This window comes from Penicillium roqueforti (genome assembly GCF_015533775.1).
Source record: "Penicillium roqueforti strain LCP96 04111 chromosome Unknown scaffold_01, whole genome shotgun sequence".
Lineage (NCBI taxonomy): Eukaryota > Fungi > Ascomycota > Eurotiomycetes > Eurotiales > Aspergillaceae > Penicillium > Penicillium roqueforti.
In genome coordinates, this window is record NW_024067565.1 from 3,148,841 (window position 1) to 3,173,918 (window position 25,078).

Below are 25,078 nucleotides of genomic sequence, written 5' to 3' on the forward strand. Positions count from 1 at the left end.
ACCGTCCAAGGCCCCCAGGGCTCCCTCACCTTCGATTCTAACTCGAGTCCAGCACTCAGCTTGGGCCATCTTCAGTGCGGAGCTCATCTTCAATCATGGTACACACTCAGAGCCTTCCCATAGAGCTCCTAGATCTCATTGTCTCTTTTGTCCGCCCAGATGATGAGCTTCCGAGCAGAGATCGAAGAATGAAAGACGATATTGAAACTCTGCGCAATGTTTGCCTAGTTTCGCGGAAGTTCTATGCCCTGGGCCAGCCGTTACTCTTCCGTGTTCTTTTTTATGATGGTTCGCATGATTATCGAATGTTTACCAGAACAATTTGTCGTCGTCCAGATCTTGCAAAGCATGTGCATCAGATCTGCATACTGCCTACCCTATCCTTCGGTACCCACCTTCTTGACGCAGAAGACCTCGAGCTGTCCAAAGGCATAATCGAGGACCTTCAGTTGGGCGATCAGGAGGACACATGGATTTCGTCTATAGAGGGAGCCGACCTCGGCCTTTTCACAGCATTAGTAGCCAGCAAAGCCCCCAATCTTCGCTGGCTACATCTGCCAGTATCCCAATTCTGGATTCAGCCATTCATCCAGCTATTCCGCCACAATCCTGAATTTTTGTCAAACCTTGAGTCTATCTGGATTGAAAGCGATGAAGAATATTGCAACACGGAGATGTATTCCAGAATGAACATTGCTTCCTATGAGAAATTCCTCACCCTTCCCAAGGTCAAATCTTCGACCTTTGAGTACGGTGTTCTCTGCGACGCTTACCTTCGTCCGTTCCCATCTTCCTGGCTGCCTGGAACATTGGAGACGGAAAGACTGGCCTTTCACCACTGCCAGGTCGATCCTTTCGCCCTCGAAAAGCTCATGCAAGCGTGCAAGAAGCTAAAAGCCTTCACCTACAACAATTTCAGCTTGCACCCGAACAACCGACGAAATCGTGCGGAAAAACTGCCCGAGTTCAACGCTAAGCAGGCCTACGAAGCCGTCCTCCTACACAAGGACACTCTCGAGCTCTTCCACCTGGAGTACGGAACGAAACCACCGCATATTGATATCTTCGAGCAAGTCCTTTCTGGCCGCGTCCAGGTTGGCTCATTCCGCGATTTCTCCGTGCTCGAGACCATCGTCATCACACACGCTTTTCTTCCACCACACCCCGAATTCCCCAGCTCGTTAAAGACACTCCATATCATGAACTGCAAGGCATCTGTCTGGGAATTGACGCAGAGCATCGCGAAAGATTGTGAAAATGGTCTTTATCCGGAGTTGACTGATGTCAGCGTATTCGCAACCGACATCACAAAGCCTGCTAAGCTTCAAGGAAAACCCCTACAGCAATGTCTCCTTGATCTAGAGGAGATGTTCAAAGGAACCAAAGTGAATTTCCAAATCTCACCGTATGAAATACCTTATTCTGATGATTACGATAATCTCGACCTCTATCGTTCTTACACTGCTCAGGAATGATGATGTATTGTTCTACTACGGCAGCCGTTTTTAAAATGGCAGCCGGGCCACATATCGACTAGCATTATGATCGAGTTCGGTTATGAGGAAGATTTCCAAGAACCCGCCAAGAGCGAATCCCAGCTGGATGCAATCCGACCACATGTTTTGGATTGCTTATGGAGCGGGCTAGGGTGGACACTAAGCCTCGATGAGATCATTTATAACAATACATGGGAAACAGACAGTAACGAAAGCTCGATCGTCTAGTCCAGTTACTCCAGCCATTGATTCTGTTATAATATCCACGATAATATTCCTTATCATGTAATAATATCTCTGACCGACCATGTGAGTTTTAACATTTTTTGAGGGACGAGTGTATGCCTTATTTGGAGAGATGGCCAATACTTGGGAAATCTCAATGCATTCATGTTCCACGCATATTCGTGGCTCGATGATTCCTCGATGAACATGTATTGGCCAGTGTTCTGGAAATTCTATGACAAAAGCAAATTGGGGTTTGGGTATAATGAAAAGAGCCAGAGCGTAGAGAGAACATCACGACTAGGAAAAGGAAATCGAGAGTACCACGTATGGTAATGGAGCAGAATGCTTTACTCCTGCAATAGAAGAATCTCTGTAAAAAGCGATTTCCAGTTAGCCACTGATCCCCAACAACACAACAGACACCAAAACCTACCAGTCAAAGCTTCTTCAAAGCTTAGGGTGATATACCCATCCCGATCATCATCATACCGCTTGAACACATCCGTCATACGCTTCAGACTGATACAAGCCTGAACGAAAAGATCAAAGCTCATACCAGTAGACCTGTAGTCCTTAGGCGCATTGCTCATCTGCTTAGCCTTGGCTTCAAAGACACCAAAGATAACAGAAATGAACTTCCCGCTAAGACGATATCCGAACGCAACAAGCGCGTTCTCGAACTCCCGCTGGCTGATGCGTCCACTGCGGTCTTCGTCAAAGCGATCGAACAGCTCCCGCCATGCAGCCAGATACCGCCACAGTGAGACAAACTCGTCGAAGTTGATGGTCCCACTGCCGTCGCGGTCGAACATCCGGATCATCAGCCTGACCGTCCGCGGGTGGAAGGACGTGTAGTCGCCGTTCACGAGCGCGCTGCCGAGCTCCCCTTCGGTGAGGGTGCCGGAGTGGGACGCGTTCGCGGCGCGGAAGAGGGGGAAGAGTTGTTGCGGGTCATCGCTGGGTGCTGTCAATGGCGGTGGGGCGGGCGATTGGGGAGGCCGCGATGAGGGCGGGGGTCGGTTGCGCTGGGGGTGTACTGGTGGGGGGCCGAACCCGTAGTTCTGGGGTGGCGGGGAGGGGTGGAGGGGGTGAGGACGAGACTGGGACTGGCTGAAGTGTTGACTTGGCGGGGGCGCGTTTGTTGCCGAGGGGCGGCCGCTGTAGGAGTTGGAGTGGGAGTGGGAGTGGTAAGGCTGGGACTCAAGGCGTGGAGGCGCGGAGGCGTATGCGTGCTGGGGAGCGCTAGAGCTGGATACAGGAACACGTGGAGGGACACCGCTGTGGGTTCCTTGCGGTGACGGGCGAGATGGGAGCGGTTTTTGGGTGTGACTCGGAGTGTGGCCTGATACACTCATGTTGCTTAACATCTGCGCCGCCTAATTGAGGGTTAACGAAAAGAGTCTAAGGCGTGTAACAGATGTTGTACCTCTTCTGGCTCAGCATGACTAATATTTCCCAAGTCAGTAATCAGTAGCTGCAGAAGATGCCTAGAGTATGCACTTACGCTGGCAGCGCGTCGGGGTTGTAGGATTTGTTGTAGGCCATAGTCGGAGCGCTGGAGGTGACACAATCAAGAGAAAGAATGCGACACAGGAAGTGCAAAGGTATATGAAGAAGAAGAAGAATAAAAGGAGGCACCTGAAAGCGGAGCCGGGGGGGGCATTGATTTTTAGCGCATGTGAGGAACCTTGTCGGAGGAACTGCGGAGGGTACATGACGAATTGAGAGCTACATATTGGTTTAGAGGGTTTATACTGTCGAGTTTATGAATATTTTTAGTATATGAGATAGCTAGAGACACCTACATATAAGCAGACTGTTTCTATTGATTTTGTTCAATATAGGTCCATGGATTTGCCAGGAAGAACCTTGGAATACCTGCTTCACTATGAGGCTCTGCTTTAAAATTAACAAAAACATATCCAAACTACGGAGTACATGAATCTATCGAATTAACGCCCCTAGATCCACCTAGCCAGCGCTATGTTAGAACTAATACGAATACGAGTTTCGAGAAGTGCGTGGTTTCTATTCCGGACCCCTCAATATACAGCGCAGAACTCGAATCCCCGCGCTAATACGTATAGTACGGGTGTACCGCTTGCATTGTAGGTTTGGATAGTATTAGAGAGACGAGTCTACAAATTTCAGGGGCGAAATACGCGACGTAACTGAGATTGGAAGAGGCTGAGTTGTGTGCCCAACTTGAACGCCCCGCTCCACTCTATGGCGTACGGAGTACAGATATCCACCGCGTTCACTTAACCACTACAGACCTTCAATTACAGCATGCTCTCGCTTGACGGCACGCTATAATGGATCCTACTTCAATGATGTCACTTTTTGCTATCACGAGATAGCTCTTTATAGTACGCTTTCCTAATGTAGAACAGGCTAAAGCGAGATGGGACTTCGGAAATTTGGAATCTAAGAGACCAATGAGAGCTAACCACTTCTAGATATATAATCTATGACTTCTCTTCTCATTGACTTATGTGATGTGTATATTATACTGGATATAATTCAGTTGCGGGTCATTACCTATATCTGACTACGACTGCTGTATATTCTATATTGTAAACAGGAAGTAAGCTTGAAAGATTTCATTTCTCATTTCTCAGTTAACGTTAGCAGGGTATCTCAAAGGCAAGAACGCTTGATATTCTGCAAAAATGCGCTAGGCGCATGAACAAACCACTCCTCGGTCGAACCTCGTTGGCTTGTCGTCGGTGTCGTGAAATTTAAACGCCCTGGTACAGGCCACGAGCGACGAGGGACACCTCCGGTGCTTGCTCCTCGAGCACGGCGATGATCTCCTCCCAAGCCTTCTCCTGGAGTTCCTCGCCCTCTAGGATAGTAGTCAGCGCAGTCGACTCACTATAAAATCATTAGCAATGGTCAATTGAAACAGGGTGAAAGATGATCTTACTCAAGATATCCCTCACTGCGCCAGCATTTCCCCTGCGTTTCGAGGCCCTGGAGGGTAGCACTGACCAGCGAACGGCTTCCCTGCTCAGTAGTACGGGCGAAAAACGTGTGCATAACCCAAACGATACACTTCTCCCACCAATGAGAATACTTGCGACCCAAAGCCGAGATGCACAGTCCGGGGCTGACAGTGTTGACAACCAGAGTGTGAGTGCCGTCGTCGTTGCACACGATATTGGCGATTTTCTTGATCACGATTTCGAGCAGAAGCTTCGAAATGCCGTACTGCTTGGGACCGTTGAAGTTGTCCGGGTCGTTGACGTGAGCGAGGATCGAGCCATCGGTCTGGATGCTTGCGGGCTTGACGCGAACGAATTGCTGGCTGGAAACGAGAGTTAGGTGGGTGGGGTTATCGACGTAGGAGCTTTTCTTTAGCTTAGGAAGTAGAAGTATGGCCAACATCAAGGTCGACAGGGTGTTGACCTGTAGGGTCTCCTCCCAGCCCTCGGGGGACTGATAGTATTCGCGATTCCAAAGTCCAGCGTTAAGCAACGCGACGTCAACACGGTCCAACTCGACATGGACGCGTTCGGCGAAGTCTTTGACGCTCTGGAAGCTGTTCATCTCGAGCTGCCACACTTTGACTACGTTGCGTCGGTTCGTGGCTCGTTCGAGGTCAACTTTGGCCTTGTTGCCCTTTTCGATGCTGCGAGATCCGATAATGAGCAACTCGACGCCGAGATTGAGGATTTTGATGGCTGCTTCAAAGCCAAGGCCAGAAGTGGCACCTGTCAAAATGACGATCTTACCAGCGAAGGACGCACCTTGAGGATCAAGGGGAGGAGTGTACTGCATCTTGAGGAGGCGAAAGATGGCCGCCATGATGGAAATTGGGATGCAAAAGGATGGAAGAATAAATCAAAGTAAACAAAGTACCAAGGGTGCGAGGCGCGTGATGAATGTTTTGGGGAAGAAAAAAAGCCGATAACACCAGGGCCGATAAAGGATAGCGATAAAGATAAGAGATAAGGATAGCGATAAAGATAAGAGATAAGGATACGATTAGTGCAGATCTACCAAGGTACGAAAGCGGTGTATAACTATATCCGTACACGGACCTCACTGTAACATGTCAAATAATAGGAGTATGAATAACTGCAGATCATTTTGCCGAGTATGGTTCGCCTCTTTTGTGTTGACCCTTACCATAGTGCAGATCATAGACGCCAACCTTGGAAGATGAACAGGAATAACATGTCACCATTTGGACTGTTCATTCGGATCCCCAGGAACTTCTCATATCGAGCGATATCGAGCGATATCGCGAGGATGTTTGAGTCAGCAAGAATACTAGCAATGACGGCAATTCTGGACGCAATCTTAGATAAGATGTGTCAGTGTTCATGAAGATGGAACCGACGATATAGCACGAAGATAGAAGCGAGAAGCACTCGAGGAACTCGAGTTGACGTTGCAACAGACGCAGTCGTTTCGGCATCGTGATATTCCCGGACAGAGGGCATGCTCAGCGTGCCATCTATCGCACTGCCAATATCTGTGCTTTCAGAATCCTATCCTGGTGATTGATTGTCTTGATGGCCATAGCATTTGTGATATTGAAATTGTTCCAACTGAGCTATATGATATCAGAACATTCAAGGCACAGGAGTGAGCCCAGCGAGATCAAATCCCATTCCAGTGATGATATCGCGGAGAGAAGTGATGTCAAAGCTAAGGCGATCAGTGCCCTGGCGGCTCGGGTCAACCACGCCGTCAAAAATGTCTTCTATGGTCAGCGAAATAGGCATTTCCACCGGGCCCCGAACCAGGAAAACCTGGTTATTCCAGGTCATTTGTGCCTTGCCCGTGGCATTTCGGCATCAGAGTTCGATTGTACTGCACACTCCTCTCTTACGCTGGAAGAATCTGATAAGAATGACCTTGCGTACATTGATACCAACGCCCTCTAGCCGAAATTTCGCATCCTATAACAGGCTTGAGTAGGTTTGGTTGAAACCAACCTCTATGACCACGGTTGGTTGATGGGTTGTCATAGGGAATGATGAATGTGTTCGGTTTTTTTGATCTCCAAAATAATTTGAAATTTTTAGAACTTCTTTATGATGAACTCTTTCTGGACACATGTGTATTTGATCAAGAAGCGTAAGAAGGCAATTTCCAACCTCCTCGGCCACGGAGGTTGAGACAAGGATGAGTAAAGTGACTGGGTGAAGAATCAACCAGCTTCAATGGTACTCAATGCCTGGTCTGCTTTTTTCTTTAGGGTCCTTGGCCGAGGTCCACATCATCCTCGGTATCAGAACCAGACTGATGGACTGAATTTGCACCCTTAGCAATTCGTGGGTGATGCTTCAAGAGTGGTGAGAAGGACAAGGAGAAGGAGAAAGTGCGATGTCAGCATATATAATAGCTAGCTACCACGTGACCCCCAGGATAATATCATCATCTTCCCTACTATCCCTAGGTACCAGCGTAATAGATATCTCAAAAAGCATCTAAATAGACCACCAGATTGATATGAGAAGGCTATTCTTGTTTACTACGTGAACCAGAATTTAAAGGTGCAAAAGATAAGGTAGAATCAAAGTGAGCCGATATACCAAGTCCCTGAAGATATTTCCTCTACTCTATATATAGACCATCTCACTTGTATCGCATTTGTACCTCACTGGTACGTTACATGTATCTCAAATGTTGTGCTTTGAAAGTGTTAAGATGCCTCATCCATCACGCAGATGGCGAGATGCCCAAGAACAAACAATGCAAACAAAATCAGTGTATAATCAGTCTTGGGCAACTTCAACATTCAGAACGTTCACAATTGTGGTCAAATCCAATTTATAACAGCATCTTCTTTAGCAAAGAATTCAAGTCCCTGGTTTTCTTTTCTGAAGTTGACGCGCTGATCACAGAAATCAGCCTTAAAGCTGTTGCCGGAGCACATTATTAATCCACCTCCGCCAGGGCTTGGAAGGTCGGAATCCGCAGCCAATAAACTCGTTGGAGCGCATTTAATATCGTCTATTTGATATGGCTGCCATTGCACAAGGCCATCAGGTCCATCCGGACGGTCGCACGTGGAAGAGTCATTTTCCTAAGGGTGATCTTTGGGTATTTGGTTATGGGTGGGTTAACTCATTGTTCCGAAGTTCTATTGAGCCGTTAAATATCAAATACTGATTATGATTATAGGAGCTTGATCTGGAAACCGCCTCCACACTATGGTACGTGAGACTGGAATGTAAAAGTGCGGCACTAAAACGAAACATCGTGTTGGTTGCTTTTGACCAAGAATCAATTGACTAATTATACCATCTAGACCAGCGTGTACCGGGCTATATTAATGGCTATGTTCGGCGTTTCTGGCAGGTACGTGAACCCGTCATTTGAGGGGGAGACTTTATATTTGTACATTCAAGATAACCAGACTAACATTGTGGTTTTCCATCAATTCTAGGCCAGGTATGTCGTTGACTATGTGCAATATGCAGACATCGCAATGTAAACATGCCGAGAACCACAAATCGCTAACTTGATCTCAAAGTACCGATCACCGTGGCACCCCCGAGCAACCGGGCCGAGTAGTCACCGTAATCGAGCGAAGCTTCTGGGAAACCCTGAACGATCCGGTATGTTTTACATACGCCTCTTGTTCATACACTCATTGATATAACCCCTAGCTCGCCCACCTAGAATCTGAAGCTGCCTCCACAGGCAAAGTCTGGGGTGCGGCGTATCACATCCCTGCATCTCATGCCGAAGAAGTCCATGACTACCTCGACGAACGGGAGATCGACGGGTACAGTGCGCACTATACGCCATTCCACCCGACCGTGGATGTCGAAGGAGCCGCAGGATCGACCGGGCCCTCTCCAATCATTTGCATGGTCTACATCGGCCAGCCGACTAACCCGCAGTTCCTGCGTGAAGCAGCTCAGCGCGAGCCGCAGAATGTGGCGCAGGTTATCAGTGCTGGGCATGGGTTGAGCGGCAAGGGTTCTGAGTATTTGTTCTTGTTGGAGAAGGCTCTTGAGGGTCTTGGGCTTGGGACTGCGGATGTTCATGTTACGGATTTGGTTAAGAGGGTTAAGGCTATTGAGGCTGAGGGGCTTGCGGATGCTGAGGAGAAGGAGGCTGGACTGAAGGTTACCAGGTCTTTGGAGGGCGAGGGTGATGAGTCTGATCGTGAGAATAGCCATTGATTGAGGTGCATGGGTCAAGGCTTTGTTGGTGACTTTTGAAGTTTTTTGTTTGCACATGTATAGGTTACATATTTGCCTAGCACAATAGATAGATAGCGAAAGAAGCGACTGGATAGATGACATGGGTTCTTTTTCCTAAATATAGGGGGGTAGTGGGCTTTGGTATAATTCTGGTTTTGTCCGATCTTGTTATTGAGTACATTGAGGCTACTATTGCCTGGGCGGGAATAACTGTTTCCACAAAGCAAGGGTGCCCAACGGGAATTATTTCGCATGTGTAAATGGTCGCCCAAAAAATGGAACATTGAGTAGTATTAGCAGGCGATGTCTGATTTTGTTCCCCGGAAAAAACCTCGTGGTTGTAATACATAGTTCAGTCCGATACCCGTGACCCTTGCTGGACATACATGCCATCGAATCACTACCCTTGATCTATGTACTCTGTCATAGGAAGGATCTGCCGTGAAACGAAAATAGGCATTGCAGATATGAAACCACACAAAGAGAGAAAGAAGACATCAAAAGTTCGTAGGTGAAACAAGTCGAAACGCAACCGTATAAAAGCTCAAATCTGCGTTCATTAAACAAATTCTCAAATAATAAACCCATATTCCCTTCCTAAGAAGTCGAGCGCGAAGGAAAATAACAATATCCTGTAACAAAATTCAATGGGCAGGACCCCGCCGTTTCATCTTTCGCCATATTCGTTTGTAGATCGTTACTTCTTTTGGAAAGATTTGCCAAAGAAAAGCGCGTATGAAGAAATCGAAAAGACCCCATCAGCTAATGGTAACCCTCTTGAGGAGCCTGCTCGTGGATGTTTCCGCGCCAACCTTTGGATGTCAGTTAATATCAGGATCAAGATACCACAATAACTCACCTCCACCACCGCCATACCCAGAGTTTGGGCCACCACCTATAATTAATTAGCAAAGCAACAAGAAAGAAGAATCAAAAGCTAACCATAGCCGCCGGGACCAGCTACGCCATAACCAGCGGGACCGCTAGGAGCGTAGTTGCTGTACCCACGGTTGTAGGGCCCACCGTATCCACCGGCAGCGGCAGGACCGTTATTGTACCCGCCGTGATTGTGATTGTAGCCACCGTAAACACCACCACCACCACCACCGTGGTAACTAGATTGAGGCTGGGCATTGTATCCTCCACGACCGTGGAAGCCAGCATCCTGGCGTTGTGGGCGATCAAACGCCTTGTCAACGCGAATGACCCGCCCGTCGAATCTGAACAACATATGAGATCTTGAACTCATAAAATCAATGTGAGGTTGGATGGTTACTCTTGGTTGTTCATAGCGCCCATAGCAGCATCCGCCTCGGCGTCAGTAGCAAAGCGAACAAAGCCGAAGCCGCGGCTGCGCAAAGTCGCACGGTCTTTCACGACAATCTGTACTCATGGTCAGTAGAAGCCCAAGATGCATGTGGTGTACATCAGTCAAGGGAGACTGACGGCTTCTTGAATCTCGCCGAATGGTTGGAAACCCTCGCGCAAGGTGTCATCGCTAGTATGCCAAGAAAGGCCACTAAATCCCATCGCAGCAACGGTTAGACTGGCTCCTACCAGCACAAATGTGTTCTCAGGTATATATACACACTGAATAAAAAGTTTAGACATCGTGTTAGAGGTGTAAGAGAGGAAGCTGTAAGAGAGACGATGCTCGAGCTGGCTTGATCTGAGGACGGAGATGAATGTTGAAAAAAAGGAGACGACCGAAAGAAAAGGAAGGATAAAAATATGAACCCGTCCGAATTGTGAGACGACAGGGAGATCCTAGCGGCTAAGAGGCGAGTCAGCATCCAGTCCCGTGTAACAATCACACTGCGTTAGGGCTTGCACATTGCCGGGGATTTTCCACTGGTCGGACGCCAACGGCAAAGTCCACAACGAGTAATATCTATTTATGCGTACTCTGTACTGTGTCTTTGTCTGGAATCATGACTAGAGCGAGAAAGGTCCGGGCTTAGCCTCAAGCGTACTTCCAAGTGGGGGAGGGATGCTGCAGAGATAAACACGCCAAAGCCAGTCTCACGGCCCTAAACCTTGAGCTGATACAATTGCGGGTCGTCGGGTTTCCAGCAGTCAATCAGATGGTATCCGATGCTCCGTTTGGATTGGCGGCACTTAGGGCAACGGCTTATGTACCTTTGTTGCCCCTCACTTGGTTGAAGATCCGAGGGATTCTGCTTTGGGATTCATAGGGCTGGACTAGCACCTAGATTCTATTGTGAATCTATGTACTCCATACTGAGTACATAGTTAGTCCATCCTTCTTGCTCCGAGAACCGGGATATGAGTCCATTGATGAAAGCAACATAATTTCGGGTGGAGTCTTCACGCGTGGACTGTGGAATTTTGTCGATTCCCCGTAGCTTGCTCCATGCCTGATTGGTCGTATGCGTGTTTATGCATTGTGGACTTTTGTCCTCATTCGGTCGGGAATCATTTGAGGAGTGTTTGGCAATACAGACTTGAGATCTGCATTCAATTACCACCGTGGATCTAGCCTCTCAGTTCGGGCCATCGTCAGTCTCAAAGTGGCTTTGCGCGCGCGTGCATCGGGCAGAGAGGGCAGTGCTCCGTAGGCCCACATGCGGCTTGGGCCGTCGGCCTTGTACTTCATGTGCCGGGAGAGATCGCAAATGGCGACGATCGGCACTGGGATTGCGTCTATACGATGTTGACATCCGTCTCCGATAGGTTGATGAAGGTAGGTATGGGAGAAAAGTACCGAAAATGTTTGAACAAAAGCTATTCATAGGTGACTCAAGGAACACTTCTCATTTAAGCGCCGAGAGAGAGCATTAAAGAGCAATAAATGGGCATTAATAGAAAAACAAGGAAAAACGAGGAAACAATGAAAAGATAGGAGGACGAACTTGAGATGGTCGCGCTTTCTTCGGCGGTGACTTGGATTTGTGTGCTTTCAGGTCACCTTACTCTGTCCAGTTGCTTCAAGTCTACTTTATTTCTACAAACACTACCCAGCTCTCTGAGTTCTGGGAACTTTCTTGATGGAAAGCAATAATCCAATCTATCATTGGCTTTCCACTGTTGCGAGCCAGCAACAAAGTCGCCATCAAGATGGAGGCATGTTGTTGTCACAAAGAACTATGAAGTCTCCGCGCTAACATAGCTTTAGCTGAGAACAAGGAACAAGCGAAGGACACAGCTCCTGTAACGAGCATACCGCAAACCCGCATCCCATTCGAGATATCCGATAATTTGCGTGTGAATGGACATTCAGCCAGTAGGAAGAGAGATTCAGGCCACAAGGGAACGAAAGCACCGTCTACTCACGAGACCATACCACGAAGTGAGAGTCATAAGAGATCACGACATAGCTACGAGATAAGGCCCAGACACAAGACTCGTGAGGATCGCTATGAGTATAAAGGCCCATCATCGGCTGTGGAGACCCAGTCGCAGTCTCGCAAAGGAAGAACTAGGAAATCCCAGGGCAGGAAGCACACCATCAATGATGACTTCCATGCCATCAATATTACAGGAAACAGATTGACAGTAAGTATTGTTCTGCAACTTCCCGCTGGATGTTACTCATGCCAAATAGTTGCGCAAAAACATGAACCTGGGTATGTTTAGTAAGGGACGGTCTTCGTGCATAACCAACCACCCCGGAAATACCTCGTCAAGCGCTCTTGGAAGACCACCAAGCATCAAGCCTCATAAGTGGACCGCAGAATCCGATCTTGCCTTTTCCGAGATGAACTTTCTGTCCCGGAGGAATAATCCCAGCCCGTATCCCATGTCGACCGCCAGAGACACTCTGGATGGACAGAACGGGAGAGAGCACCACCCACGAGAGCTACAGTTCGCTTACCCTGCACATGACTCTAGAATCAACAGGTCTCACTTAGGCAACCGGTTTCTTGATGTGGAATGCCAACTTGACGTCCCAGTCACGCCGTTGTTCACATTTGAAAAGGCGCCGGTCAGCGAGATGTCCGCAGTTTCCGGCCACTCTTGGGGCACTTCCTCCATGTTCCACAATAAAAGAAGAAAGACATCAAAACAGTCATCATCAATTCCATACACCTGGGCTGAGACTGAGGTCGACCCCACGGAACAAAGCGATGCCCTCGAACAACACCTGCTGAGCCTGCTGCATGTCGGGGTATATCCCCAAGCGCTATGCTCTAATATCACAAATACTGTCTCGGGGAGACGGTATTGGAGTCTCGCTGAATTATGGGAATTGTTGAAGGAGAGAAAGGCATCATGGTCAAACGAAGCCGGCAACAAAAAGCGAACTTCACCCGAAGCCAACATGGGGCAGGTAGCTGCATCCGAAGCCGTTCCACAGGAGATTCCCGAGATCGTTGCATCAGACACATTGGATCTTGCCAATGTCAGCAGTGTACAAAATGAAATATCCGAACAATCCCCAGATTCGAATGTCGCTTGTGAAACGGTCCGCAGTGTGAATAACAGACCACAACAACAACCTCCAATTCTCGAGCAACAACAAGACCGACCATGTCAAGCTTCAGATAGACCGGACTGTCTAAACCACCAAGTTGCCATGATATCAAACATCCCAGATCGTTTCATAGATATCTGGGGTGAAGATCAGTGCGAGCCTTTCTCTCACGAATCGGGAGAGCATGCAGTATTGTTTCCCGCATTTGCACCGGAGGTCAAACAGCCGCATATATCTGACATTGAATTTTATGAGCTAGATCGAGTTGATGATGATGATGAGTTCTATCGCACGCTGGATGCTGCTTACTGCGCCATCGTTCGCCCTGAGGTTGCGGCAGGAGTTGCATCAAACTTACAGCGGTCACTTGAATCCCCCGAACTTGGCAATAATATTCCGAATAGTCCAGAATCGACTGGCATTCGAGACTATGATATTCCTACCCGACAAGCAGAAGCAGGAGAACTAGAACATCTCGCAACGGTCTCCCAGGATATCATAGAAGAGCGGTATGATGAGTGGCCAGCGAAGCCTTCTCATCAAAACAAACCACCCACGAGTCATTCGAACTATCCTGGTGTTGACCCAAACAATGATATGCCATGGCTCACTACTGGATACGGCAAGCCACTAACTGGGAACGACGCGCAACAGAGTCAGCACCCAGAAATACCTGACTTCTGGCGACAGAACAAACTCTACTGATCTTCACCGGCAAGGTGGTTATTAACTGGATAGTCGAACGTGTCAATAGCAAGCTTGGCCACATTTGCATCAATCAACCATATCAAAGCGAAGTAGCGCCATCTTCATGTACATACCTCGCTAGCTTGAGTTCGGCCGGGAATAGAGATTGTGAGCACCTTGAATTCAAGATAGCATTAGGGTAACCCCCCCTCCGGACTTGTATGATCAGACCACACATGTATTGTAGTAACAAAACACATTCCCATTGTCAGACAGAAATTCCAGTATCGTGAAGCCCGAAGCATTCCTACTTCAAACGTTCCGAAATTGGCTTCATGGCTCCTTCCCAAACCTTGGAAGTTCCCCGTGTAAACAAAGAAGGCAAACAATGTAAACTGGAAGGTGTGACATTGATATTGACAGGGCAGGTGCACGAGGGACCTGTCGCACTCCAGGAAGGCACGTGGGTTTGGAATATAAAAGGACCCTTCCCCCCATTTCTCTTCTTCTCTTCTTCTTCTCTCCTCCCCATCTCTCTGGCCACCATCTCTCCGTCCACCCCCCCTCCCCTTCCCCTCCCCTTCCCCTCCCTCCCCCTGAGACAGCGTTGACAGAGGGAACCGTAGCACATGCTGCTTCACCTACCACAGGGATCATAACATTACCATTGTTATGAGGTCCATGTAGGTCTGGATCAGATATCAAACCTAGAGTTCTTGTGGATGTTCCTGAAGTCGTGGCTCTCATTGCCATTTGACAAGTCCCACGGAATACATGTAGATAGCCATAGCCGAGTTGAACTCCTAGACTTGATCTCTCCACGTATTCCAATGTCTTGTTCGTCTCACATAATCGTTCGCGCTGAGGTCCTCGCAGATGGTTCTAACACGACGTGATCCCTCTCGAACGCGTAAACAAAGGTCTCTGCTGCGCTACACTTGCCTTGGTGCTGACCAGATGTGGTGACTCTTCTATTTGTAACAATGATTGGGCTAATCGAGCAAAGGATTTGACTCAAATGCAGTTCAGCTCAGTCGGGTTCTTCAACATGCCACCACAAACTGCCAGTCAATGATTTAGAAAGCACACTGGCGCTGGTTTATGAGAGTTGATGAATTCATTGGGTATATAACAGTCTTGGACAGAGAAATTGAACACATCATCAGATGGCTCAAATCCAGAACTTTGTCTCTATTGAAGTTGACCTATCCATAAATCTCACTGTTGGACGAAGAACAATCGCGAAACACGAGAGATCGGAAACGAGGTCTCCGTGCAACGCCAGATACAACCAACGCAAAAGCTGTTGGGAGTTGAATTCGATAAGGCAATCTTGTAGCTTTTAAGTCGTGGATATGTTGCGGAGTCCACGAAAATAAGTCGGGTCGGTTTTGTAAAGGGATTGGAACGCTGAGGGGTGGGGCGGTTGACAATGACACGCTTGATAAAAATGACATGCAGCAAGTGCTTGCAAGGCGATTGGGACTATAATCTATCATAGAGTCGCAGCCGCCTCGACCACACCCGCTGCTTTGAATGCGCCCGGGTTCTGCATCACCACCTCAACGGGGAACTTCCACTCCATGAATCGCGTCCAACCTAAAATACCAGCCCATTAGCATGTTATCCTCTCGCACAGCAAGATCGGGAAGCTTGTTGGTGTCACATACTCCAATATGCGCATCGTCGTCCCAGGTATTTCCCAAGGAAAGGTACCAGGACCATACTCAGAAGCAGCTCCAGTTGTTCAATGCTTTCCTGCCATTCTGCCTCGGCATCGGATGAATATTCCGACAAGGTATCGAGGTCGGAGTCGTTTGTAGATTCTGAAGGGAGAGAGGCGAGCTCATCGTCGGACTGGGACTGGGAGTATGAGGATTGTCGGGAGGGAACCATGTACGCGGACATCGAGAAGGAGGGATTCGAGCTGTCTTGAGAGAAAGACATGATGGAGATTGTTGTAAAGAGAGGTGGGGTGAGTGAATGAGGGGAAGCGATGTTGATCAAGCAGCGGCCTGCCTACTGCGGTTCTACGTAAACGTGAGAGCAGCCTGGACTGTTTCCCTTGATCGACCGGCACCGCCAAGCTCCGTAATTAAACACGTGACCGTGTAATCTGGTGACTCACTTGGCGGTCACGTGCCAATACCGCGATAACAGAATTGCCTTCAGACCTGGCGATATCAGATTCCAGCGACAATTTTGCCATCTGACACTCTTGCTCTAGCTCCTCGAATTCGCAACAACCTGATCTCATCTCCAACAGATTGTGGTGGAGTGAATAGCATCTTTGAAGCCTACAAACATGGCGGACGCTGTACGTCACACCCTTGTCTTTTTACCGACCCTCCCACATTTTCTTTAAGTCTGCACAATATCGACCCCTCGGCCGCCAACCACTCTGATCCAAGAACGCACATCGTTTAGCCGGGTTCAAGGACTGGTACTTTTATTGAAAAGCCAGGCTATACGATTTCTTCTGCTATTTCTCTTTTTACTCAGAACTAACACCGCTTTTTGCCGCTCCGCTCAGGAACTCGAAACTAAACAGCGCAAGTCGGTCGCATTCAGCGAAGGATCGGTCATCATGGATACCAATGGCCAAGTCACAGATGCTCCTCCGGCTGAGGCTCCTACAGCCGGTATGCAATAGCTCTCCGATCCCAGCAGTCCCCCAGTCGCCTTTGCCACAGCCCCACTAACGATGTCTTGAATATACAGAGAAGGATGTCGACGAGGTCACCGAGATGTTCAAGGGTCTCTCAAAAAAGAAGAAGTCCTCCAAGAAGTCTAAGACCACCGAAGCCGGCGATGACGACGAAGCCCCCGCCGCCGCCGACGGCGAGTTCGATCCCTCTGCGCTGAAGAAGAAAAAGAAGGGCAGCAGCAAGTCTAAGAAGGCCGACCCCAACGACTTCGATGCCAAGCTCGCTGAGGCTGGTATTGCTGAGGAGGCTGGCGAGGATCAGCCCGAGGAGCTCCCCGAGGGCGACCTTGAGGCCGGCACCGGTATCTGGGCTCACGACGCCACACAACCCATCCCCTACTCGCTCCTCGTCTCCCGCTTCTTCTCCCTCATCGAGAGCCACCACCCCGACCTTCTGTCCAGCGGCGCCAAGTCCTACAAGATTCCCCCGCCCCAGTGCCTTCGTGAAGGTAACCGTCGTACCATTTTCGCCAACATTGCCGATATCTGCAAGCGCATGAAGCGAAGGTTCGCTATCTCCCACCTATGTACTCGTTGAAATTTCGTTTAACAATTTTTTTTAAATAGCGAGGAGCACTGCACCCAATTCCTGTTCGCCGAACTCGGTACGTCAGGCAGTGTCGACGGTAGCCGTCGCCTGGTCATCAAGGGAAGATTCCAACAGAAGGGTATCGAATCGGTTCTGCGTCGCTATATTGTTGAGTACGTCACATGCAAGACGTGCCGCAGCCCCGACACCGAGCTCAACAAGGGAGAGAACCGTCTGTATTTCGTTACTTGCAACTCCTGCGGGTCCCGTCGTTCCGTCGCCGCCATCAAGACCGGTTTCCGGTCCCAGATCGGCCGCAGAAAGCGTGTGGGCTAAGCGGTGGAGCTGTGCTGGCAATGTGCGAAGGAAGGGCTTGTTTTATCTCTTCCTTATGGCGTGTCACTTACTAGAGCTTTTGCGGGGTGGAAACAAGGCATGATGCGTTTCTTTCTGCCCTGAGAGGCTTGAGATGAGGAAACGATTTGAAGAATGAAAAGTAGTTTCGCATGGAATAGACTGATATCACTATGTCTTGCCTTCGAGGCTGTATGATTTTGTATCTAGTTGAACGTTAGGAATGTGGTAGAATCGCCCACTCTTAAATTTCTTTCTTTTGCCTTTTAAGCCTTCGGTCCCACGAGTCTGATCTGCTCCACGGGGTACTAATTAGCAAGCACTTGCCTATTTTAAGTCTCAAGCTCAACATCTTAAAGAGATATCGGATACTTTGTTTATGGCCCTTCCTATGGAGTACCAAGGATAGGCTCGTAGGTGTGTAGTATATCAAATTCATTTATAATTGTGGTGATATCGCTGCAAAAATTCGTAAATAGTTCCACATAAATGTACTGAGCAAAATTGGTATAAAATGGAGAGCAGCCCGTGATTGAGCATATGCCCGGTGCAATGAAGAAGTATACAACAAAACCACATGATGACAACAAGCCAGGGGGCATCTTCGTTTGTTCCGAAAGTAGATGTCAACGTATAAAATTCACAAACCGGTCTCTTCTGACCGAATCGGCATGGTAGAATTAACCACCCTTCGCAGCACTCAACTTCATCTGGGCAGAAAAGGCATTCAGGTTTCTGGTCTGTAGGTAGACAGTTCCAGGCCCCGTAAACCTGCAAGCAAGACCCTCGCCAGAGGTAACGCCGGAGACGATACCGCCAGAGGCCACACGTTCCATCTTGTACTTGCAGTCCCAAGCCACAAGGTGGCCATTGTCGACGAAGTAGCTCATGCCTTCATCAAGCTTTGCAGGTGTCAGATAAAACCCCCGTTGTCAAATTACCGGGCATGATCAACTTACATCTTTCCGGATGATTGCACCAAAACTTTGCATCCAAAGGATCCCACTTCCTGTGATCTTGTAGATGAAGAATCCCTCACCGGAGAACATACCCTTGGATAGACCTTGGGACTGGTGCTTATGCCCGATACCAGCGGTATATCCAAGCAAGGCGTCGCGTCCGATTTTCCATTCCTTTGGTTCGTCTACGTGGAGGGCTATAATATCTCCCAGCATGGAAGGTGCCAGCAGGAGCTCACCAGGACCGGTGTAGTGGGACATAGTCATGCTGCCCCCAATGAGGAGTTTCTTCCATGAGAACGAGATAGTTCCCCTCAATGTGATCGTTGTAGACATTCCAATCATGGCACCTAAGAGGCAAGCAAGATTAGCTCTATGGCAATACATACTCGGGACGAAGATATCGATTACAGCATATTCGCGTACAGGAATTGTTGAACTGGATAACTTACCAGGTCTGATATTCAAAGGACAGCCCATTGCCAGCTGTACGGTCAAGACAGAGTTGCTATCTCGGTGGCTGATCCTGTAACTTCCACCATTGAAGACTCCAGTATCATCTTGGTTCATTCCACCTGTCCCAGTGAGTTCTCCATGTTCTGAAGCATGTTCTGGGGTTCCTCCAGACACTGTTTGCATTGCAATGGCATGATTTTGTTCGAAAGCCGCTTGATTGTAGGCGATTGGATCTTGCTGAGGTGGACTCACTGGCTGCCTTCCAATAGTGTTATTGTAATTGAAGGCTGCTTGGTTGTAGGCGATTGGATCTTGCTGAGGCGGACTCACTGGCTGCCTTCCAATAGTGTTATTGTAATTGAAAGCGGCTTGGTTGTAGGCGATTGGGTCCTGGGGCGGGCTCGCCGACGTCGGAGGGGCTGCATATTCCCTACTTGGGGTTTGTCGATGGGGTTGGGGGCTCTCTGCTGGTGGAGTGGCTGGGGTATATACTCCATTTGAAGGCTGCTTTGGCGGTGGTGGATAGTAGGGAGCCGCAAGCGATTGTGAAAATGCTAAAATATTTAGTAAGATAGCAAAGACAGAAGAATCGGATTAATTACAGGTTATATGCGCCGGAGCTAGACAATTAGTTAGTAACGGATTTCTGTAGTTTGTAACTTTGTGAAGGCACTCACCTGTCATGGGTGGTGGGGCATAATAGCTTGAATCTTGAGACATTGTGGTGGTTTTGATGTCGCTGAACACCAATGTCTTTTTATTCTCTTAGAAAAGTACTTCTAGAGTCAAAATCCGAGTGTTCACAGGCAAATGAAGACACTAGGGAAGTCAGACTCGCTAATATCGTCACAGCAAAAACTCGTAGTTCCTCCCGTATTATTTTGCGTCAATGGGAAGAATAATGGGTATCTCAATGGCCTGGCTTGATTTAGGGAATAATAACAAGGGAAATAAAACCAGACCGGACTCTACGGGGTTTTCTCTTTTAAAGGGGAGCTAGCTTTTCCCCTCACCAACAGCTCATACTATTACTATTCTTAGAGAGGAATTCCACTAAGAGATTAGGCGTGTGATGAGGCTTGCAGCTCGCAGTCAATCAGTCTCGAGTCACACGCAATTGTGACTATGTGCCACCGATCTTCCCCACCGGGCGCTAAAAAGAAGTTGCATGTGCGAGAGTTGATAGGCGTGTCCTATGCATGCTATTTACCGGGGATAGCTCATTCGTCGGAATTATATATGCAATAGGCCGTACATTTATAAGTCTAGGTACCAAGAGCGACAGAAACCTTGCCCAGGGCTGGGCAAATATGAGGGGTTGATCGGCACTTTGTATTAGCGAACTCGAAGCCGAATAGTTACGGAGTACAGAATAATGCGAAGAGGTAACAACTATTAGGCATTATGGACAAGATTGATACAAAGCAATGTTGAATTTTTCTGCTACATACAAATTCCTAGAACTAAAGGTATATAAGGTATATATATCTCACGGCTCCTTGGTCCCCCCTTCAGATACCTGGCGTAAAAAGGACAGTGCCTTAGTATAACCGGTTTGCAGGGCGTAATCCAAAGCCGTTTTCCCTTGATCATCCCGCAAGTCAAGCCTGGCTCCGTTATCCACGAGCAACTGGAGCATCGGAATCGGATTCATTGCAGGGGTAGCGAGTCGAAGTGCATTGTTGCCTCCGGCATCTCGAGCATTGACGTTCGCTCCTTCTTTGATCAGCAACTCAGCCATCTGAAGCTGGTTCTTCATGGCGACTGATAGGAGCGGTGTTCTTTGGCCAGACCCCTCAATATCTGCGCCATGGGATAATAGCAGCCGGACAGTATCGAGACTATTCTTTTCGCATGCCCAATGTAGGGGAGTGTGGCCGACCTCGTCTAGAATATCAATGTTTGCTCCGTGCTGTAGAAGTAATGCGACAATATCGTCCTGGCCTTCATGAGCAGCAATTGCAAGTGGACTGATCCCCGAGTGTTGCGCTGTAATGTTTGGGTTGGCTCCATTTTGCAGTAGCAGTCGAGTTCCCTCGAGATCATGGGTGGAAACGAGATCACTTAACGCGGAACAATTGTTTGGATCTATCATATCAATATCTGCGCCCTGTCGGCGAAGTATGTCAAGTGCTCGTTGAGACCTAATCCGGGCTGCAAAACTGTACCCCATCCTAACAAGCATAGGAAGGTCTTCATAAAGCTCCACCCATCGCAGCAGAAGGAAATACAATAAAGCATGGAAGTTGTTCCTGACCAGCCATTCAAGGCATGCTTGTTCATCCTCCCCGTCTCCTTCGCGGTCAATGTCATCGAGCTTATACAACGTGAGCCAATCTTTCAGTGCGTGAATCGCCCCTTCGATTTTGTCTGGGTCTTGGTTTTGATCGTTTGACCCCTGTAGATCTTCCGTTACATTCAGTGATCTCAAAATGGGTTTGCAGTATTCCATTCCTGGAACATTCGCAGAAAGGTTCCACGCAATCCACCCAAGCTGACGTGAGAACGAGTTCCACCATTCGATACGATCATCGGATACGGACTGTTGTAAGGGTGGCACATGGTTGTGGACTTGAAGGAATTCAGCTCTGATGTCAGACGTGAGAAGCTCACATGTCTGTTCGAATCCTATTTTGCGAACATCTTTGTTGCTGTCCGAAAGTGCCCGGCGGCAAAGAAACCCCAGTTCATGGACTGATCTCTCAAACTGGGAATCGTCTGATCGCTGGCAAATCCAACGGACAAGCGTAAAGGCACCTTTCCAATCACCTTTCTCGATCAACCGCTCCCTGCGCGCCCTGACCTTGGTTGAGTCTGCAGCGAGATCTGGTAAGAGATGCCGATACCTGAGGACGGGAACAATGCATAGCAGTGCATCCTCTCTTGAGCCCAATTTGCTGTTCTCAAAGCAACGTATGAGATCATCAATGCGGGTACTAGATGCTAAAAATGAATTTTGCAATTCGGGAATAACATCAACGTCCCCGCCCAGATCATCCAAGTTGAGGAAGACCTCCTTGAGGAATTGAATGTAGATATCCTGGGCTACCATAGCCTCGAGCTCATTATCTGTCCTGACAGCCAGGACTTTCCCATCATAGGGAAGGCTCTTGGGCTCGAAACTGAACAGGCGTGATGAATTATCATATCCTTCAGATGGTACTAGTCTCGCTTCCGTTTGCCTGAAGATCCATTTGTAAAAGTAGAGGAATGTTTCATCTTTTTTTGCCTCATCTTCACTCAATCCAATGAGGCGGCAAAGAGTTGAGTTCTGCCAGTTTTCATCTGACTTATAAAGTGACCAAGTCCACAAGCCTAGAACCGCTTCTAGCTCGGCGACATCCAGTTTCCACTGCAGAGCATCACCGCTTCGGATGAGACCAATTGAATACGTTCCCGGAGCTTCAGTGACAGAGCCTGGAGAGGGTCCCTTGCACTTAAAGCCAAGTCGGAACTCAAAGGTCTTTCCGAGGTTAACTCCCCAACTCGACATTAGATCCATCGTCGACTCGATCGTCTCTGCGAGGTTGGAGGCAATTCGGCGAATAGGCATTCCATTCCAGTCAACACCCAGGCTTTGTCTTGAGCTAGTCGTGAGCCTCGCGAGCTGGGTTCTGGTGTGGATTAATTGTTTGGCCAGAGGTGTTCCAAGATGGGGCGTGAATCTCTGTGAAGGCATATTTGGTGGCCGATCTGGGATCGAGGCGAGTTCAAATGACTCTACTTTCTCAAGATAAAATGCAAAACAATCTATCTCTTGCTGCTTGTGAGACGTGAGTTCCCGGTCGTCTTTCATCTTATTTTCATCTGGCTTCATTCTTTCCGTGCGCAGACAGGTACGTATAATAGCCATTAGGAATGTTGATCCCAGTTGGGCTAGGGTGACAGATGAATGGAGACCTCTCAGTCCGACGAACTGACATATGAATCCCAAAATTGTCGATATGAGGGTAGAGTAAGTCTCCAAATACTTCCTGTCAAATCTTCGATCTCTGATCGATTTGGTATAGCGGAGTTTGTCCGTCATTGAAGACTCTGGCCCTTCATTGACGGCCAAGAAAGCATTAAAGACCTGGTCACCCACGTCTTGATTACCGGGCTGCAGCCAGTATATCTTGCTTGGCTTTTCTGCTTTGAGATAGAACTCCTTTGAGGAACGTTCCATGATGAATGCGCAGAAGAACATTCCGAGAAACAGAAGGGTTGTCCCGATTATATAGAGCGGGAATGCGTATGGAGCGACAGCTTTATCGTTTTTCTGGAAATGCTGAGGATACACAAACACCGTGAGTGTAGCAAAAACAACAGTGCCTTTTTGGATCGTCAGCATCATTTCAGGCTCAAGGGAGGAGAAGCACTGACCAGTCTGCAGTATACCACCAAGTATTGCAGCACAATGAAACCAAAATTGATCTCTCCTTTTGATTCCCTTGTTCAATGACAGATTAGGCATGTCCAGTTCAGGCAAGTCAGTAGGTGAAACTTTGCTATTGCAAGACCAAGCCTTTTCTTCAAGAGCATCTCTCAAAGTGCCAATCTTCGTCTCCTTTTCTCCGGTGATCTTGTCTACATCCTCCCAAGCAACTATCTCCACGATCTTGGGCCGGCCAAAGACTCGTGTAATGCCGCCATCGTTGAAAACCTCCGCAGTGGACTCCGAGACACAAGGAAGCAGCTCGCTTTCAGCTTCAGCAGGACCTTCTTGTGCTCGTCCGACAAATGCCCTGAGGGAAGAACTTCCACAGACCCTGATCACCGACACGACGGCAGTCAAAACCCCTAGTGGTGAAAGGGCGAATATTACATTATCAAGAGTGCTTATGGACTCGGAGAGGAATTGTTTCGTAAGTCGTTCGCCGAACAAGGTGATCAAAGGAGCCTTGAAGATAAACATCAGCACATCCACTTGAGGCCTCAATATAAACATAAACATACCAAGTCCGTAGCAAGATTATTCGTGAAATCATCCCAATCATCATCAGCCTTGACAAAAGGTAACAAGGATAGTAAAAACAGTATAGAAAGAATCATAGAAAACATCATAAATCATCAACATCAACACATCAATTCGTAATAAAATAGATTATAAAACAGCACTCAGAGAATACCCTCCAGCATGGCCGAAGGCGCGCTCTCTTAAAGAAAACACCCCTCCATCATCCTGCGCTATCGATGGGCATCTTTTGCCGATCCTCACTCGATTTAGAGCGAAGTACAGAGCCCCCATGCTTGCCCCATGACAATAATAGAACGCCAACTAATGATATCAAGAACACTATGAACATGGCTTTAATCTTGTCGGGGTATGAAACACACAAGGCTAGTGCGGGCGCGTAAGCGCTGCTGCGCTGGTGAGTGTCCCCGTTGTCACTGCACTAGTTGCGGCCCGCATTGCGCTATATCACGGACTGCGGGTCTGGACGGGGCTTTTCTTGGACCGGCGCGTAACTTACCTTGCACATAGGTGGCTTAGAGGGTTGATATGGATATATATAGGATGTCTGTTATGCGGGGGACGTTAGTAGCGTGGAACAGTTCGTTGTCGGGATATCAATGTTTTCTTGGCGCCTTCAGTCCTTATTGTGGCACTCTGGGATGCGACATGTATCAAATTTGGGCAAAGACGAGGAGACAGACAAATCTAGGGTTGGGAATATACGCTCTTCCCCTGCAATAGGGCCGGGGTGTGGAACATGTGTAAATCAACGGAAATTGTGGCTATGGCAACCATATGGTCTACCTTGGCAGGGTGACGATGGTGGCATCATTGCAGGCAAATAGAGACTTTGACTCTTATCAAATGGTGGAGATTTCAAGATATTGGCCCTGCTCAAGTCGGATTTTCGTGTTGTATAATGAACTCCGTGTGATGTGAGGTGAAGATCGATTTCTCTGCTTATGTATATTTTTTGATTCATCAAATCCAAAAAAAAAAAGTGCTGACAGGATATAAAGGCAATTCAATCTATTATGTTGAATCAGATGGAATCAGTGAATGTTCACAGCCCTGTGGAGTTGATGTAAATGTTAAGTCAATGTCCGGGGCGGAGCTTCT

General features: G+C 48.2%; 10 protein-coding genes across 10 annotated transcripts; 4 read left to right on the forward strand and 6 right to left on the reverse strand.

Annotated features, from left to right (window-relative positions):
- Positions 1-95: 95 nt before the first annotated feature.
- Positions 96-1,475, forward strand: LCP9604111_216 (uncharacterized protein; the record flags this gene model as incomplete). The annotated part of the gene is made up of 1 exon (XM_039068531.1): positions 96-1,475. One exon carries the CDS (start codon positions 96-98, stop codon positions 1,473-1,475), a length of 1,380 nt encoding a protein of 459 aa, XP_038932764.1.
- A 596-nt stretch (positions 1,476-2,071) lies between these two features.
- LCP9604111_217 (EF-hand domain-containing protein) lies at positions 2,072-3,269 on the reverse strand (the record flags this gene model as incomplete). Its single annotated transcript, XM_039068532.1, has 4 exons — positions 2,072-2,094; positions 2,158-3,100; positions 3,151-3,169; positions 3,229-3,269. The coding sequence occupies 4 exons, from the start codon at positions 3,267-3,269 to the stop codon at positions 2,072-2,074; spliced, it is 1,026 nt and encodes a 341-aa protein (XP_038932765.1).
- Positions 3,270-4,465: 1,196 nt separating this feature from the next.
- LCP9604111_218 (putative short-chain dehydrogenase/reductase family protein) lies at positions 4,466-5,534 on the reverse strand (the record flags this gene model as incomplete). Its single annotated transcript, XM_039068533.1, has 2 exons — positions 4,466-4,601; positions 4,654-5,534. The coding sequence occupies 2 exons, from the start codon at positions 5,532-5,534 to the stop codon at positions 4,466-4,468; spliced, it is 1,017 nt and encodes a 338-aa protein (XP_038932766.1).
- Positions 5,535-7,703: 2,169 nt separating this feature from the next.
- On the forward strand, positions 7,704-8,875 carry LCP9604111_219 (gamma-glutamylcyclotransferase; the record flags this gene model as incomplete). Its single annotated transcript, XM_039068534.1, has 6 exons — positions 7,704-7,798; positions 7,866-7,897; positions 7,993-8,042; positions 8,131-8,135; positions 8,218-8,302; positions 8,354-8,875. 6 exons carry the CDS (start codon positions 7,704-7,706, stop codon positions 8,873-8,875), a joined length of 789 nt encoding a protein of 262 aa, XP_038932767.1.
- A 783-nt stretch (positions 8,876-9,658) lies between these two features.
- LCP9604111_220 (RNA recognition motif domain-containing protein) lies at positions 9,659-10,507 on the reverse strand (the record flags this gene model as incomplete). The annotated part of the gene is made up of 6 exons (XM_039068535.1): positions 9,659-9,708; positions 9,756-9,791; positions 9,839-10,116; positions 10,173-10,279; positions 10,343-10,415; positions 10,488-10,507. 6 exons carry the CDS (start codon positions 10,505-10,507, stop codon positions 9,659-9,661), a joined length of 564 nt encoding a protein of 187 aa, XP_038932768.1.
- A 2,107-nt stretch (positions 10,508-12,614) lies between these two features.
- On the forward strand, positions 12,615-14,036 carry LCP9604111_221 (uncharacterized protein; the record flags this gene model as incomplete). Its single annotated transcript, XM_039068536.1, has 1 exon — positions 12,615-14,036. One exon carries the CDS (start codon positions 12,615-12,617, stop codon positions 14,034-14,036), a length of 1,422 nt encoding a protein of 473 aa, XP_038932769.1.
- A 1,477-nt stretch (positions 14,037-15,513) lies between these two features.
- Positions 15,514-15,965, reverse strand: LCP9604111_222 (uncharacterized protein; the record flags this gene model as incomplete). Its single annotated transcript, XM_039068537.1, has 2 exons — positions 15,514-15,617; positions 15,689-15,965. The coding sequence occupies 2 exons, from the start codon at positions 15,963-15,965 to the stop codon at positions 15,514-15,516; spliced, it is 381 nt and encodes a 126-aa protein (XP_038932770.1).
- Positions 15,966-16,323: 358 nt separating this feature from the next.
- On the forward strand, positions 16,324-17,590 carry LCP9604111_223 (translation initiation factor eIF2 subunit beta; the record flags this gene model as incomplete). The annotated part of the gene is made up of 4 exons (XM_039068538.1): positions 16,324-16,335; positions 16,552-16,660; positions 16,740-17,232; positions 17,293-17,590. The coding sequence occupies 4 exons, from the start codon at positions 16,324-16,326 to the stop codon at positions 17,588-17,590; spliced, it is 912 nt and encodes a 303-aa protein (XP_038932771.1).
- A 698-nt stretch (positions 17,591-18,288) lies between these two features.
- Positions 18,289-19,743, reverse strand: LCP9604111_226 (AIM24 family protein; the record flags this gene model as incomplete). Its single annotated transcript, XM_039068541.1, has 5 exons — positions 18,289-18,510; positions 18,568-18,917; positions 19,020-19,577; positions 19,626-19,643; positions 19,701-19,743. 5 exons carry the CDS (start codon positions 19,741-19,743, stop codon positions 18,289-18,291), a joined length of 1,191 nt encoding a protein of 396 aa, XP_038932774.1.
- A 769-nt stretch (positions 19,744-20,512) lies between these two features.
- Positions 20,513-24,054, reverse strand: LCP9604111_227 (ankyrin repeat domain-containing protein; the record flags this gene model as incomplete). The annotated part of the gene is made up of 2 exons (XM_039068542.1): positions 20,513-23,902; positions 23,959-24,054. The coding sequence occupies 2 exons, from the start codon at positions 24,052-24,054 to the stop codon at positions 20,513-20,515; spliced, it is 3,486 nt and encodes a 1,161-aa protein (XP_038932775.1).
- Between the last annotated feature and the right edge of the window lie 1,024 nt (positions 24,055-25,078).